General features: G+C 40.0%; 2 protein-coding genes across 2 annotated transcripts; both read right to left on the bottom strand.

Moving 5' to 3' along the window:
• Positions 1–893: 893 nt before the first annotated feature.
• On the bottom strand, positions 894–12,547 carry micall2a (mical-like 2a). The gene is made up of 17 exons (XM_034539374.1): positions 12,232–12,547; positions 11,835–11,883; positions 10,522–10,663; positions 10,231–10,397; positions 9,915–10,045; positions 9,327–9,827; positions 9,010–9,194; positions 8,184–8,232; positions 7,520–7,713; positions 6,393–6,500; positions 6,123–6,187; positions 5,826–5,949; positions 2,937–3,039; positions 2,576–2,649; positions 2,372–2,486; positions 2,200–2,246; positions 894–2,109 (listed from the first exon to the last, which is right to left on the bottom strand). The coding sequence occupies exons 1-17, from the start codon at positions 12,372–12,374 to the stop codon at positions 2,030–2,032; spliced, it is 2,277 nt and encodes a 758-aa protein (XP_034395265.1). The 5' UTR covers positions 12,375–12,547; the 3' UTR covers positions 894–2,029.
• Positions 12,548–15,474: 2,927 nt separating this feature from the next.
• Positions 15,475–17,255, bottom strand: si:dkey-43p13.5 (visual system homeobox 2). Its single transcript, XM_034540095.1, has 3 exons — positions 16,974–17,255; positions 16,522–16,679; positions 15,475–15,972 (listed from the first exon to the last, which is right to left on the bottom strand). Exons 1-3 carry the CDS (start codon positions 17,212–17,214, stop codon positions 15,571–15,573), a joined length of 801 nt encoding a protein of 266 aa, XP_034395986.1. The 5' UTR covers positions 17,215–17,255; the 3' UTR covers positions 15,475–15,570.
• Between the last annotated feature and the right edge of the window lie 412 nt (positions 17,256–17,667).

Genomic DNA, 17,667 nt, shown 5'->3' with positions numbered 1-17,667 from the left:
TTTTACCAGCGTTTTTATAAAGACTAAGCACTTCATGGGTAATGGCATATTTTAATGAACGATGGCAGCCTGGACACAAGAGCTCACCTCAGAGAATTCCATTTCATCACACATTCACAGGATGAATTGTTTTACTTATGAATATTAATGTCCCTCTAATTTGAGGCTGTTGTTAATGCTTGTCGCTAGGAGCTTGGCAAATCAGGTCCCATTCCTGTTAAAACCATGTATTAGACACCCCCCTGACACTAAGCCCTCGCCTTTGATTCTTAATTGCAGTAGTGCAAGCATTTGCAGTAGATGGGGCGCAAAGCTTTAATTAACTCTAATATCACACATTCAGTCTCGACTGTCACCCACATCACGCGTGGCATTTTGTACCAATATCATCCCCAACTCTGCTCAACTAGAAAGACCGTGTTCCAAGTTCACGATCACAATGTCATGCATCTCAAAATGAGGGATATGTAGTTTTATAAGTAGCTGTAATATATTGACACCGGTGAATTATGTCGTCCAAAAAAAAAAGTTGAAAAAAATTAAATAAACCTTATTAAAAAAAAAAAAAAAGCATATACATTGCCGCACAGCTTTAATGCAAAAGGAGTCGCAGCACTGTTGGTTTCGTACTGAAAGCAACGTCTGATCTTGGCAGTCGTCGAATCATTGGTGAAGCTTGAAATATGGGAAGTGGTGTGATAAAAAGTTCAAGGATGTGTTTAAATAGAAAGATGTGTGCCAAAGGAAGCTGTTAAGTAAATAAATCAACCTCTCATACACACTAATCTTCAAAGGATTTATTGGGACTACAGATTTCAAGTTTAAAAATACTATAAAATAGAGTACAAGTATATTCAGTAGCACTTAAAAATGCAACATTACAGCACATTCCTCACAAACACTGCGAATGCCATTTTCACACATGAATGACTCCACTCAACCTTTGAACATTTTAATAGCTCAGGTACGGGAGCATTTCTGATGCAGATATTAGTAAAGAGTAATGTTTAATTAAACCCGGTTTCAAGATAAAGAGCTCAATACAACCTATAGTTTATAAGCCTTCCCCGGCCATAAGCTACTGCTCTACCTAATCCTCTTTCACATAACATTATTGCATCAGCACAGCTGAACATTTTTGCAGCATTTATAAAATTAGCAAAAGAAATTAACTGTCCGTACTGTGGCAAATTGGATTTCCAAGTTCTCGCCTTGTGATATAGAGCATACCCAGGCTGCCACCTACAGTACGGCGCGAGAGAGGAGCTGCAGTCTGCAACATGTGTGGCGCTCCATTTTACACTTTGTCAAGGCTTGTTCCCCTCCTGCTAATATCCTTACGGGAAATTTGTTAAAATGTATTATTAAATAAATACTGAAATAATTCTCTTTCGGCTCAAGACTGTTGAAGGATTACACATTTATTCTGACTAATATTTGCACGTGGAACAGCCCGTGTTCTCGCTGTAATTTGAAAACCATGATAGCTTGTGTGTTTTTTTAACTCCCGACATCCAATTTTGTTTGACCCAGTGCACGTTAACACTAAAAATTCCAATCACTCAATAAATATATAGAATCTTTACATAACAAACATATTCATGACTGACGTTTTTTTTGTGAAACTCCTCTACTGAAGTAAAATTAATATAAGAAAAAAGGAAAATATTCACGCGATTAAACAGCATTTAGAAAAACAACCTGTGAAAAACAATTTTGAAAGAACACGACACCCGTTGTGAAAGCAAAAGATTGAATCATATGCAATTTAGAAATCGTCACTTCAATTAAATAACAGCAAAGAACTGAAGATGAATGTTGAACAAAAACAACATTTTAACTTAACATTCAGCTTTAAATATTGTGACAATTAGAAACAAAACCCATGATTTCAATCCATTACGCTTCCTTATTTGACATCTCTTCATGGGTCTTCTCATTAGCACGCTACGCACTGCAATACTTTAATGTAAAAACCTAAACATTTTTAAAAAGGGGTGATAAATACAAATTTAGTAAAAATGTGCCTTCATTCAACTTGTCTTTTACTTCTTCGCCTGAACAGTTTTGAGATGGAGGATTTCCTCTTATTTTTGGCTCTCTTTACTCCTATTCACCAAAAACAGTGTATATTAGAATGACTCATTCAAATTGAAAAATCTCAACTAAAAAGAAAAAAGCCTTTCATGCAATACTTACCAAGCTTTTGCATCATTTCATTTAACTGCTGATCCTCCTCCACTTCCCTGAAATTGATTTAAAAAAAAAAAAATTCAACTCAAGCATCGTGTCATATTTGCATATCAATGCGTTATATTACGAGTATCGCTGTGCATTACTGATCACTCATGTAATGTACACATTGCGTCACCTCAGCCTGTCTCCATCCAGAACCTCCACGATTGCATTTCTGCCGTCCACTATCTCCATCAGTCTGTGCATCAACTTCCTCTCCCGCCGCTGCTCCTCTCTGGACTTTAAATGATCTGCAACGCCACATTTACAGACTTTAGTGCTGGAAACAATAAATAAAAAGGAGATGGTGATGTTCAGAAGAGAGTCAGATGTTCTCTACCTGGCTTCTCCAGCAGCCTGCGAAGTTCCCCCTCCACACCTGGCTGCTGCTGCTCCAGCTCCTGAGTCCTGGCTCTGGGAGATGCATTCAGTTATCACATGTATAACAAAACAATAAAAACCTCATTCATTATGCACAACACAGCCATCCGAAAACAATATTGAAAAATAGATTTGGTTTGACAGTGAATAAATTGGAATCATTTCTAGTGTTATCAAAAGAAAATTACAAAAAATAAGTGTATAAGAACACAAAAAAAACAACTTCAGTGCAATAAGTTATTTTATATAAATATAAAAGCTCTCCAATAGAATAAATTAAACCAAAACTGTGACATGATTTAAGCTGGAGAACGACTCACATGTATACAAGCTCTGACTCCTTCCGAATGTACATCTGCTTCCTTCGAATCAAGTAGAACCAGTCGACCATCAGTGGGTCCATTAATACGTCGCCCTCCCCCTCTGAGAAACACAATGCAACTTTTTTTAAAGGTTGTAAGATGCAATTCGGGACCCTCGACAATCTTTTATCTAGTTCTAAAAACTAGGCGCCAATGTGTACACACATACAAATAATAAACAATTATAACACCTGTGGACCTTCCAGTCTTTTTGGGGAAAATGTGCATTTACTATCCACTATAACGCAGCTCAACTTAATGGATCTTACTTGAGACAAATTTAGCTCAAAGATTGAGAGAAAGAGTTCAGATATAAATATAATTTTGACTCGGCTTGCAGTAACTGAGGTTATAGAGCAAGCTGAAGAATCATTGTTTATTCCCATTTAATATTTTGGTTGTTTAACAAAAACAAGTATATATCCTTTTATTTACTAAAACAATCAAGGAGCCTTCCCTCATCCAGAATCTTAGCACATTATATTTTCACCAGACCAAGTTCTAGTTTTCACACAACTGTACTAGATACACAATAAAACAATTGACTGGAAAAATAAATGAGGTTTTGGGATTATCTGGCTGCAGGATGGTTGAGATGGAGGGCGACTCTCCTCCTGGGACCATGTTAACACTTCACTTACAGGACTGGAGCAGTCAATCATACACAGCCCTGCACCTGAGGTGTAGGTAACCCTAAATCTGATACTTTTCATTTAAAGTAAACATCAGCACAATGTGCTGTGGGAAAAAAAAACACATATATACTTACTGAATAGTTAACATTATCAATCATCCCCACTGTTGCATATAGACCCAAGCATAGAGCATAACCGTCCTTTTTCTCACTAAAAGCATGTGCGATTAAACGTATTGGTGTTTTAGAAAATAAATTGAACTCGGGGTCAAATAAAAGTCAGTAAGATAACCAACTATTTCAATAAATGATTAATCGCTTGAATAAACATCAAACATTCTCTGGTTTCGGGTTTCTCGAATGTGAAAATTAGTTTTTCAAATATGAAGATAATCTGAATATCTCTAGGTTTTAGACTGCTGGTCGCACAAAACACGCATTTGAAATGTCACCGTAGGACATTATAATGAACATTTCTCAGGATTTTCTGACATTTTATGGAAAGAAACCCATGAATTGATTAATCTATAATTAAAATAATCATTAGTTGCAGCCCTACAGTAAATACCTAGGCCCCTGCATTCCTATCTATAATATAATTCCTCATCTAAACCTCCAAACATGATCTAAATATGCAATTTAATATGTAGGGGATGTAGCGCAACAGAGGGAATACATGATGAAGCACAGATTTGTCTTCATCACTTATTTAATAATGATTTAGCAAAAATACAGTAGGGATTAGCTTTAATATATTTATTTAAACCCAAAACGTGACGCTTTGACAACGACCGTGATAAATATAAAATGTTATAGACTGTTTAAATATTTTCCTAAAGCAGTATTCATGGGTTAGGCATCCCTTCAGCCCACCACTTCATTATGATATGCACTGCAACACAGCTTGCATTTTCCTCACTCTTGAATACCGGAGTAGGTGGATCAATAGATTTTTCTTTTTTAGAGGGAATATTTGCCAAACCCAATTAGTGACTAATCCATTAAAAAAAAAAAAAAACACGCCAACGTCACATTTACAATAAGGACCGATCGAGTCAGGCACAGAGGACAAGACAGTGTACATTTCTGCCAACACTAGAACGGACGTGATTTTAATTTGAATTACGCACGAGTGCCAGGGTTGAGTTTTTACCACGACAAGTTGAGAGGTAGATGATCTCTTAGGTACTGTGCAATTGACGTATATATATATATATATATATATATATATATATATATATATATATATATATATATATATATATATATATATATATATATATATATATATATATATATATATATATATATATATATATATATATATATATATATATATATATATTACTATACCCAAGTCATGTTGACCTTGAGCAAAGCAATCAGGCCCCCTATTCCCACCACCTCAAAAGAGAAGGAACATCCCCGTGGGCTGTCTGTGCCTCTCACCTCATTTGGCTGCAGAAACAGTAATAGAAATGGCAGGTAAATCTCACACACACACACACCAATCTCCAGCTGATGGCGTGTGTGCGTGTCCCGTCGAGGCAACCAGGACACACAACTCTGCACCAGAGATGCTCCGACTGCAGTGGGATTCAGCAGTTTGCACAAAAACAATAAAATATCAAAGTTTGTGTCAAGTGTATTCACCGCAAGAGCGCAGAATTGAGCGTTGAATCCACAACTTCTGCCTCAAAATAAGTGAGGATGAGGGAGTGTTTATTTGTAAATTGCACGGCTCATTTCTGACACGTCAACATGAAAGTGTGTGGGTGTGTCTAAACAAGGAATAAGAAGAAAATGGGAACTAGAAAGACCGCCTCGTGGTTCTATGCCTCACCCAGTCAGGTTGCAGTTTACGTAGATGTCTGTCAGAAACGTCATCGCTACATTCAATTGTATCTTTTCTTATAGACATTTGTGTGAAACTGTCATAATTTGCATATTAATTCTTGAGTTATGGACAAAAAAAAAAAAAAAGTGTTTTGCGAGATCAGAAGGACCTTGACTGTAAAAGGCCAAACTATAATCCATTCATCTTTAAGTCCAGGTTGATGCTTTTTGCCAAGTTTGAAAAAGAATTTCACTCAAAGGATTCCTGCGCTATCGTGTTCATGAGATTGAACCGGACGTAGGTACAAACAGACAACCCGAAAACATCTGGCCACGTCTGTCGTCAGCGCAGAGGAAGAGTGACGGGAATAAAGTACCTTCCTCACAGCTGCGGAGTTGCTTTTCCAGCTCCACGCCCTCCTGCTCCAAACGAGCCAAGTTTGTCTCGATATCATTCAGGTCCCTCTCGATCTGCTCCACTGGAATGTGATAAGACTTCACCTGATAGAAAGCAGAAGAACTTAAGAGGATAGATATATCTTCAATTTGAAAATTCTGACTTTGGACACTTAAACGTAAAGAAGGTCGTCCATTTTTTTTACTGGGAATATAATAAAAGCATATTTGTAGAGCTGTTAATTAATCTCTTAAGAGACTTAATGGAGGGAACTTACAGACGGTGACCTCATTTCAGTCCTGGAGGCGTTGGTGGGTGACAAATACTTTCCCTTTTTAGCACCTAAGAGGTAGATAAAATAGGATTAGATAGTTCTTTTATGGCAGCTTTTCAGAAAAGCATTGTCACATATGACTTCACCCGATTTATTTTCAGGAGAAATCTTTTAAAAATCACTGCGCATACGAAATCAACAAGATGGCTTCGGCCATGTATGTGTGATTTTGATGATGACGTTTAAAAAAATAAAAAATAGCTGGAAACATACCTGACAGATGTCTGTGATCGGCTGAAGCAGTCGATGAAGAACTAATAGATTCCACAGCTGGCCGTCTGTTTGGGGATTTCACAGGCGAGGAACTCCCATGTTTAAAGCCTAAAATAAGGACAAGGAGGTTTACACAGTCGCTCTGCAGAGAGTTCACGCTGCTAACGTTTGGTCTAGCCATGCCAGAGGTGTGTCGGAATCTCAAAGTTGGGCTGTCACATTTGGGATTTGTGTAGCAACAGAATATATATATATATATATATATATATATATATATATATATATATATATATATCTCACACACGCACTTTACAAATGCTTGATATAGCCTTTATAGTATTTTAAAATCATTATTTTCTTTTCACAACACCTAAAAGTCTTTACAAATAACCACCACACTGAATCTTTTTACTGAATTATTAATACTATCCCATGCATATTTTTTGTTGTCGCCGTTTTATATCCACTACTGACGTTTGTAAATATGACGGCTCCATTTAAGAACTATTGAAGTTTTTCTTAAGCTTGGCGCTCCACCTTCTTAACTTAAATTTATCAACTTTTCTTTTCAATTTCTGAGTGTGCACACAACCCTGCAGTATCATGACCTTCTGTGTGGATGGCAGGCTGTTAACCTCCGCTTAATTAGGAGAAACTGTCATTTGCAGTTAGCATTATGAGAAAAAAATGGTACGAACATTTCTGCAGCTTAAGAGCACGTTATGAATCAGAATTTTCTTTGGACTTTTCTCAAGAACAAATTGATGAAGATATTGGTGAATGAGGTCCAATGTGTATGTATGTGTTCGGCCAAAACGTTGCTATTTTGGTTCCCCATCACCGCTCACGTGGCCGCCAGCAACAGCAGGAAGCCATTTTCAGCTAAATAAAGCTGGAGTATTATTAGTGGTGAATTATTATCACATAAAAAAAGTCAAATATTTCACTCAGTGGACATTTACAAATAGTATATTTAACATATATAGATTGTAACATTAGTCTGTCTTGACAAGTTAAAGTTCTATATACCCATATGACCACCTTATTGACAAATAACTCCTTCGGAAAAATCAAACTACAAACTGACTATACCAGTAGAACATTATCACAGTACCGAAGGGACTCACCTGGGTTTCCAGACACAAGCTGAGGTTTCTGCGGAGAGATTTCCCTAAAGTGTTCAGGATGGACCAGAGCAAAACTAACTGGAGGTGCTGCAGGTGTTGGAGCTGAGGGAGGCCTTGTTGTTCTATTGGGGACCGAAGAGGAAGTCGTGGACTCTAATCCAGATTTGTGTTGCCCAGTAAAAGCTTCAGCATCTCTGGGACAAAGACAACGGAAAGACCCTTTAAGTGCATTTCCATTTAAAAACAGCAAAAATTTAGCATTTATCCGACACAGATTTAATGCACCTACTGTATTAGCCATAAAGAATGAAAATATCAGAACAGGCCTCACCTTTTATTTTGTAATGATAAAAACGGTAGGGATTGGAGGAATCATCAGCAGGGGTTAGAAATGAGAGAATCTAGTGTTAAGAGTGGGGAAAGCTCAGGCCCGGCACTCCCTGGGGCTCGTTAGGACGGGGGACAGAGCTCGCTGCTGCACTCTCAGCCACTCAACATTAACACAGAAGGAAGAAGCTCGGCGATGCTGCGTTCTGGAGAGTGAATAAGCTGAATGGTCAGCGTTATCTGAAGACAACATATCGTCCACCCGTGTGACTTTCCCGCGTCCACCTAGTGAGTCATTAGGCAATAGTGACAATGAAGATGATTGAGGGTTACTCACTTTAAATCGAGCTGCACAGGTTTGAGCTTCAATTGCCCCCAGACTGGATCTGCAGACAAGTGATTTAGACAGAAGAAGTTGAGGGAATGACTTAAAAGCAACGCTCATCAGTACTTCATCTGTCACTTGGATTTGAGATCATTCTTAGATTTCAAAACCAGTGGGACATTGACCCTTTTTTTTTTTTACACATCTGCTTTAGCAATTAAGTGTGCACTCAGTCGTTCAACTTCCTGTACACCGTAAACAAAAGACTCCCCAGACTCTTCTCCTTGAACAGCTCATAATAAGTGCAGCTACTGGTTTCATTATCTAGTCTTTCACAACAATGCCCTCAAGTAAATGATTCACACCTGCATATCTGTATTAAAAGACCCAAATGAGCTTCTAATCTGTGCATGAGACAAGCAGATCAATTCACAAACTGTTACATTTCAGGTGATCTTGATTTCCAAACCAGTCATGGTCAGTATGTGATGCATATTAACAGGCAACATAATTACTTTACCAAAAAAAACAGTAATTGTGTTTCTGTCTGAAAAAGCAGCCGACTGCCAGGATGCTGAACCCATGCATGCACATCTATCCAAGGAGTGACAGTTCAACTATGAAACTTCATTAAAAGTGTGAGACAGAAATTAAAATGTCAGTATCCAGCATTGTGGCCACATCGGGGGCTGTTTAAATAGGGCAAAGATGACAAAAGGGGCTTTGTTTTCAATGAATGCGTTGGGAGACCGACAGGAAGAACGAAGGTGGGGGTGGATGTTGGCTGGATGTCAAATAGTGGATCAGGAACAACTGAAATGAATTTAGTAGTGCTTGCCTTTGGCAGTTGTGTGTACAGTTGTTGGCCTCGTGTCGTCTTTGTTGATGGTCTTCAGACATGGCGGTTGCTGATTGTTTGTCTGGCTGCTGGAGGGTTGTCCTGCCCAGTTTCCTGCTGGGACTTGGCTGCATTTATCTTTTCTCAAACCGGAGCTGTCAGCTGAACTTGGCTCATCTCCAAACCTGCAGGGAGGGGAAACCCTCGCCATCAGCCTTAATAACAGAAGTCATTACAGAACTATACAGACAGTGGGACGGGATAGAAATATCAAAATGGGACTCATGGCCACCGAAAGTGGACAGTATAATACTCACCGTCTCTCTGCCGATCGAAGGGTGAACGGACGTTTGTTGTTATTGTTGCAGTTTTCCGCAGCCTTCTTTCCGATAGTTGTGCTGGCTCTGCTCTCATCACGAGGACTCAGTGGGACCTTTGAACTTACTCGAACACTTGAGGGCTCTGTGGGCTTCCCACCTACCGAGGCCTCTGCGTGTGGCTCTGAAGCCTGGAAGAACCTCTGCCGGGCCGTCTGCGTCTTCTGGGCTGAGGCCGTCCAGGTCTGGGAAGGTTTAGTAGGACTGACTGGCTTCAGGACAATATTCAGAGGGGCTGACAGCACAGAAGAGGGGCGGGGCGCAGGCTGGGTCTGGCTGGCACCATTTAAACGCCCAGCTGAACTGGCGGGTCCGTTTTTGATCCCAGACTCGCAGGAGGACGGTTTGCAACTGTTCTGGTGGGCGTTGCAGATAAAAGTGTCTGGATTCTTCCCAGGTTTGTAGCCTCCCGCATGAAGGACGCTGGAGCATTCACTGCATCTGGTGGGAGTTTATCAGCATGAAATAATGAATGCGATAAACAGTACACGACGGCAAAGTATCAATGAATATTGATTAAATTCTCACTTGAAACAGCTTCTGTGATAGAGCTTGCCGTCCACTAAGTGCCTCTGAACCAGATGAACGTGGCTCTTGCACGCAATACATTTGCTATTGAGAGTCCCATTGTTGTTGGTGTTTTCTGCACGAACTGCCTTCTGTAAAAAGAAAACTAAAACTGAGCAAATGCTCTATCCAAAAATGCATTTCATTTCTTATTAACATTAACTGACCCACTAAAAACAAACAAAATAGTCTTTGTTCTTATATATAAAAACAGCAAAGATGGACTGTAAACACAAGCATGGTTCAAAATGTTTTGACGATGCGTTCTGACACTGACCTGAACAGCAGCTCTGGCCAGCTTGGGTGAGGTGTGGGCAGTGACAGTGGAAGGTAAACGATTCTCAATGGCGTTTTTAGACACAAAGCTTTTGGCAACCACTGGGAGATTTTTCTTCTCTAATGGCTCCTCCTTGGAGCCCTCTGCTGGCCTTTTTACACCACCCACTGAGGAAAAAGTGAAACACTATCAGTGTCAATCAACACACTGTAGCAGCGCGAGAGAGAGAACTGGCAACTCAAAACATATCTACACAGACGCTAAGGGTATTTAAACCGTCCGTATTCTCACTGGGAGGCCGTCCTTTGAAGTAGTTGTAGTACTGGGAGACGTAAGTCAGAATGCTCAGCCGGTCTGGGATCCTTAAAGCCACCATATCTTCTGCATCTAACAAAGCTGGAATCCCCAACTTCTCCTCTGCGACCTGAAAAGCCTTAAGAACAAAATTACACAGTTTAACAAAAATCCCATGGCTTATTTATTGGTAGTGTATGAGGCACCAAGTAAACACATTTTTCACCATATAAAAAAAACATGGTTTTCACCGGGCTCTGTAATGCCAGCGCCTACAATTACAGTATGTGTAAAAAAATGTCAGACAATACAATCTACTTTAAATAGACTAGCAGTATTCTGTGGCTGGGCCCAGCGAGGTCTGTATAATGAATAGCACACTTCCTGTGAGCTTGGAGGATAAGAAAGGGGATGGAGGGAGCAGGATACCGGGGCATTGTTTGGGATCAGCCTGGACATGCTCATTAAATTTAAAGCAAAGCCCTACTGAATACCAAGTCCAAACATACAAAGAAAGAGCACAAAAGATAAAGAATGTGGGATCTGTTTTGCTGATTTCCCTAAAGCCCGCAGACAATTTCTTATTTAACAACCTCGTAAAATAACCACCTGTAAGAAACACGACACTTGTCATGAAATATAGAAGGGTGTGAATTACTGAAACATTCACGCCCTCGTGTTTCGGTACGGGGAGCCTCGTCAACGCCTGATCAAAACTAAAACCTGATGAAACATTATTCTGTGGCCGCAAGAGTAAAAGTTCTTCTTTGTAACATTCAAAAATTAAAACGACGGAGACTTGGAGTGAACCGTCATCCCGAGGATCGAGTGACAGAGGACAGCGAGCCTCATTCAAAATGAATAGCCTGGAGAGCCTCACCCCTGAGCTCAGGTTGGCTGCTGACACCACTGGATGATCTCAGACAACAAGGAAGTCGTACAGAGCTGTAACCCCCGGTCAAATGGAAGACTAAATAATGGAGGTCCCAGTTGGGTTGTTACTGGTCAAGTTGGGGGTTCACAACATATATGGGAGGTCAAGTGGACCGAAGCGGAGGAAAGCTTCAGAAACTTTAAAGTTTTTAAATGGGAGTCTTTTTAACAAGCAGCTTCTGCTGAAACAGCTCAATATTGGAACAATACCGTAAACGTCAAGTGGAGAACAAACACGGTGTGCATCTCTGAAGGTGCAGTCATGCGCGAGGGGTTAATGATGTGAAGTTTTATGCTACATCAGATTTTGAAGCTCCACTATATGAACTCTTGTTCCACACAACGCAACGAAAAGGTCCAACAACTTGACATCTTACCAGGCTGTTGTTCTCAAACACATCCTCCTCTCGGAGTGAGTCATAGTCTCTGGGAAAACACAAATACAATGAACAGAGGGAGAAGTTAGTGTAGTGGTGAGATCATCTTCAAACAAAGACTCAGACGAAAACTAATATTAAAAAACTAATATAACTAAAAGGTTAAACCATCAAGACAGCATCTACTAATCATATACACGATGATATTCATATCTGAACAAACAGACCCAACTAATAAAAAGGTCTCAAGATCACAAAATAAACCACACTCATTTTATCTTTCATTAATACTGTGTGCCAAAGACACGTAACATTGTAGAAATTACATTTAAAAAGGAGTGCAGTTCATCCAGGTTGCCCCAGGCCTCTGTACTTGTTAACCAGGTCTCAAACTCACATGAGGTCCGGTCTGTACTTGTGGATGAGCGCACAGAAAGCCAGTCCGTTCTTGAAGGAGGTCGTCATGTTGGTGATGGCCACATGTCGGTAGCCATCACACTGCATCCTGCACCACTGCTCCAGAGCCTTGATGGCAGCCATGCTCCCCGCGCGACGGGCACAGACAGACGCACAGAGGTCCCGCAGAACAGGCGAAGTGCGCAACAGGAGTAGGACGAGTCGTGTGGAGGAGTCGCAGGAGGAAAGAGAGGTACAAAACAAAGTGCGTCGGTTCGGGGTTCCGGTCGTGGTCCGCGGCGCTGCAGCTGCGTCCTGTTTCCCTTCTTTCTCCTGAATGACAGGCCGGGGACGAGCCGCTCGTGCGCGTGTCTCCGCTCATTACACTAATTGACACCGACTGCTGAATCGTCATTAAACAGCTGTTGTGTAAAACTCGACTGAGAGGCACTTCGTTTATCTGCTGTGCTTAATTCATGCACTTTTTTGTTTGTTTGTTTGTTTGTTGCAAACTTGCAAAATGAATACATTCAGATATCTTCATGAAGAACTTGTGGTTATATATTTTCAAACAAGTTGACAAAGTAAGTCGGATTCTGCATCAGTTCCCATATGGAGGGTAATATTATATTTAGTGACAATTAAAGAGTGTGAAAACACAACCCTCAAATGTAACCTTTAGAAGACAGATTGAGATGATTCATTGTTACAGCAGTATACTCTCACATTGTCATGGCATACTTTACTATGAAACTTTTTACATGACACACTATCAAGACATACTAATCCACAACTTGTTTTCCTGTTTTGTATGCCTTGACTATGACATTTTATGGCCTCCTATGGAATACTAACAAAATTATGGCATATGATACTAACATTTTAATAATGTTATACTATGACATTTTACGACAACAGTTCCATGACATACTGTACTACACTAATATATTTTAAGATTTTCTTTATGGCATAAGACTTTTTTTTGACATGCTATACAATGGCAGTATGACTCCATCCGTCATGTGACTTTCATGACCTTTTCACATGTGCTTTTAATACAAAATGAATTTGACACAATGTACTTATATTTATTTTCAGCATACAATACATCACAAAGCTTTGTGACTTTTTTTGACATACAATACAGATTTTATTTTCAGTGTACTCCTGTGACGTTTTTCTTAATGAATGCTTTTTCTTCATACCAACAGACCTTTTTATTACATACTTTACGATGACTTTTTATAAGGCTACTTACTTACTTTTTTTTTTCAACATATTATGTCTCTTTTTTATGACTTCTTTGACATTTTTTGACAGACGTTGATTTACGACTTTTATCGACGTACTATACCTTTGGTTACTTATTCCAACTTACTATACTATGACTTTTTCCAACATTGGGTACAATTACTTTTTCCGATAGACAACGATAGTACAACGTTTTAATTACTTAATTCGCAAACTATTCTTAATTTTTTTTTTTTTTTTTAAATGTACATTGTAAAAAGTATATTGGACTCTCATATATTTTTAATTGAATGCACCATCAAATTCCTCTTGTTGTCCTCCCCATAAAAGAGGACGATCCTGTAGAATTTCTGAAGTAATTAAACCGCAGGCTTGCTATCTCGGCCAGAATATCATGGTGAGTGTGCAGTATGAGAACAACAGAACTATGACATACATTTTTCCCCCCCAGTCATCTTTGTGTGGGGCCTAATTGGGGCCAACCATTGTCACGTACGCATTCTGCCCTAATTAGCCCATATTACTGTGTCCCAAAATGTTGTAGGGAAAACTTGTAACTTGATTTTTTTGGCAACTTTCTAAGACTTATACTCTGAAAGTTTGTTTGAAAAAAAAAGGAGGATTTGAAGAGTCCTTCCACTTGAACGGGAAACAAAATAAGTTTATTATTTCAACGTGCTTCTCTGACCCATATTGTGAACGACCAACAGTGCAAGACATAACTTGTTTATTTAACAGGATCGCCAAAAAATAGAAGCAGAGTAATCCACCTTTTTAAAGTTTCACTATGGTCCACACAATAAATAGATGTGTGACCACAGTGAAAAGAAGTTTATGCATTAGTTGTATTTTAAAAGCGTTCACATGTCTGAACTATTAATCTCATCTATCTTGTCTACGGACATCTTCATACCCAGAAGGGGGCAGCGTTACACTGCATCGTTACAGAACTGTCTCTCTCCTCCAAACCCTGGTCAAACTCACAATACATGTAATCTTTATGTTGGACTTCAACTTGATTTATGCCAACACACAAATCATGTTGTATTTTGTTTTGACTTGTAAAATATTGTGTGAAGTAGTTGAAGACCTCAAAACTCATAGGATTATGAAATGCTTCCAAAATCCCTGCTACCTTTTGTTTAAAAAATTGAACATGTGCGAATCGCCAATAATTATCACATAATAATAAAGTCTGCAGTTTTAGAAATTTGGATTGAATTTCAATTTAGCAAAACAACAGTGTGTTATGGGCCAAAACCAGATCAAGGATTCATTTATACAGCTGTTGTGAATTATTTGTTCATCCTTATATTAAAATGTTGGACATTGATTGTTTATCTCTGGGCCCTCACATCTTTTTAAAAAGACATCTCTTCATGGAATCTGTGTCACTGCCAATGATTGCACTATATTGTTGATGCAAATCGTCACGCGTCATCTATACCCACTCACTCTTCATTTTGTAGCTATTCCCATTGTTTCCTGTGAGGACGTGCGGCTGCATGCAGACATCCTGTGAAACCCGAGAGGTCGGGGATGAGTCTGCCATTAGTGAAATTATTTAGAAATGATTTCACTGCATCCGATTTCAGCTGCGCTCCAATAATATTATTTATCATTTGTCATCTGTTCAAGACCGACCTTCACACAGTGTGTGTGTGTCATTTAATTCAGAGTTGAATTAGTTGAAAACTGCGTTAAAAAAAAAAGGAGACATAAACAGCACATTCATGTGAGATAAACAATCACTTCTTAAAGGAATGAAAAAAATAAAAGTATATACATTTGTATCCAAAAGATAAAGCATTGATGTGTTTACCACCCAAACTTAAAAAGTTCTTTATAAACAAAAAGGTCCGGAAATGTCATCAAAGAGGTTAGTAGATTGACAATCGTGCGGCAAGATAAATACTTGTTTATTATTTGATAGCAAAGCATATAAAAGATTACTTTAAGGTTTTATACAAAGCTAAATAATGAAGCTCCTCATTCCAAATTGCTTTAAAAAGTATGTTACCGCATATTAATAGTGTCTACGCTGTGTCTCTATTATTATTATCTGTACAAACAGGAAGAAGGAAGACTATCAATCGTTGTGCATGGCATCATCTTCCTGAGTTTGCGACATGTTTACAGTGCTGTGGATCTCGGCCTCGTGCTCTCTGGCTTTGGCCCTCAGCTTTGCGATGCTGCAGGTTCGGAGCTCATCTGAGCTCAGCCCCTCCGGCCTCTCCCACTTCCCCGACCTCTGGGTCACGGGCTGCACACGCAGGCTCAGCGCAGCACTCACAGTTTTTGTCCAGGGGTAGTTTTCCCCTTCCTGTCGACTCTCCCATGGCTCGCCGGTGGAAGCTTCCGTCTGCGGTTTCAAACTCTTCCTCACTTTCTCTGACGTTTCATCATCGTCTCTTTTTACATAAGGCCCTCCGAGTTGGCCCTGGAGCTTCAGCTGCCGCCGCATCTTGGCACGGCGATTTTGAAACCAAACCTGGAAAGAAATAAGGGAACGTTCGGAATTGAAACGACAGGGAAGTATAAATAGATGAATGCACTTGTAACATTTTTCAAAGAGTAAAGATTCAAAATTACCCAAAAAGATATTTGGCTCTAATTTACGGTCAAAGTTCAAAATAACCTTTTCCACACTGACGTTATTGAGCACTTATTTAAGGATATGTTCACATTTAAGTCAACTGACATGACAATTGAACGAGTTATGCTGTAATCATTTCTCTCATCCATCACGGCAATGAACAAAATCACTGACTGAAGTTTCAAATGAAAGAAATAATAGTCCAGACACTTTTTCTTTTTCTCCCTGGAATTCTGTGTGAAAACCTTGGTATTGTTTAATACTTTGACATCTTGAATATAATTAGAAATGTGTGTGGATTTAAATAATGTTTATCACTTGGCATTGATGGACTTGCAAAAACGTCAATAGGGCTGAAGAGCTTCATTTACACACCGTATTAAAAAAATCTTCATTTGAATGAGTAGGAAGCAAACATTTCCAGGAGTTCAGTGTGCCAATTACCTGGACTCTGGCCTCGATGAGGTCCAGTCTGAGGGCCAGGGCTTCCCTCATGAAGATGTCTGGGTAGTGGGTGGTCTCGAAGGCCTTCTCCAGCTCCTCCAGCTGCCAGCTGCTGTAGTTGGCCCGTGCACGACGCTGCTTCACTGGCCTCTGTTCATCTGGAAAGCACAGCGCAAGCACCAATTACACAATCGCCAACGGGTGACAAGGAACTAATGGCTCTGGATTGGATAATTAGCACAGCAATCATTAGGCCCACTTTAACACTGCTTGATAATTGATTGTTAGTTACGAGCTGTTAGCCAATCTTTTGTAAACATTCACACTGCGATCAGATGGTAGTCACTGACTGTCTTAAAAACAGACTGTGGTCAAACTGTGCCAGTTTGGCTCTGCACAAGTCCTGTACCACTGGTCCCTTTTCTGCCACAGCAGCTGTAGTTTGAACTCACCTATGGCCTCTGTGACTGGCCCCATCCCGACCGCCTGGGTGGCCAGGAGAAAAGCTTCCTTGCATGGCTCTGGCTGCAGATAATTCCTCAAGGATTCATAGCTGATGAAGGGCCCCGGGATCAGAATCTGAGGTTGAGAGCCCAGTCTGGTTGGGAATGCAGGGAAAAAGTGAGCTGCAGGTGAATGGAAAACTGCAGGCAGCAGAGTAGATACCAGTTGTCCTGGGCCAAACATGTCCATGTTGTGAAGAGCCCAATATACTAAGAGTCAGTCCACTGGAAAGGGCCAGGTTGACTCCTACGGGGATACAGATGGAATGGTGAAATGCATCCCAGTGTCCATAAAAAGAAGAAAACAGTTCCGATTGTCCACTGGGTATATCTGTCCAGGTGGTGGTTCAACGTGCTGCATGTGGCTAAGCGCAGGGATTAGGTGTTGCCTTAGGAGTAAAGGTAACGCTTGAGTAGTAGAGGTGGTCTCACCTTAGCTTTCTGTGCTTTTCCTCCAAATCCTCTCCCCCGCCTCTCCCGGTCACATGACCTCCAAACAGACAGCAGGGCTTGGTTTACAGGACGGAGGTGAACATCCAACCTGTGATTCATCTCTCAGTGGATCATCAGTATTATTCCATCAGTGTTTGCTGTGTTCGTCATTACTTTTTCAACCACAATCCGTACATTTTAGTGATCGGGT

The sequence above is a fragment of the Cyclopterus lumpus genome, chromosome 8 (assembly GCF_009769545.1).
Source record: "Cyclopterus lumpus isolate fCycLum1 chromosome 8, fCycLum1.pri, whole genome shotgun sequence".
Lineage (NCBI taxonomy): Eukaryota > Metazoa > Chordata > Actinopteri > Perciformes > Cyclopteridae > Cyclopterus > Cyclopterus lumpus.
This window is presented reverse-complemented; position numbering and strand designations above follow the sequence as displayed.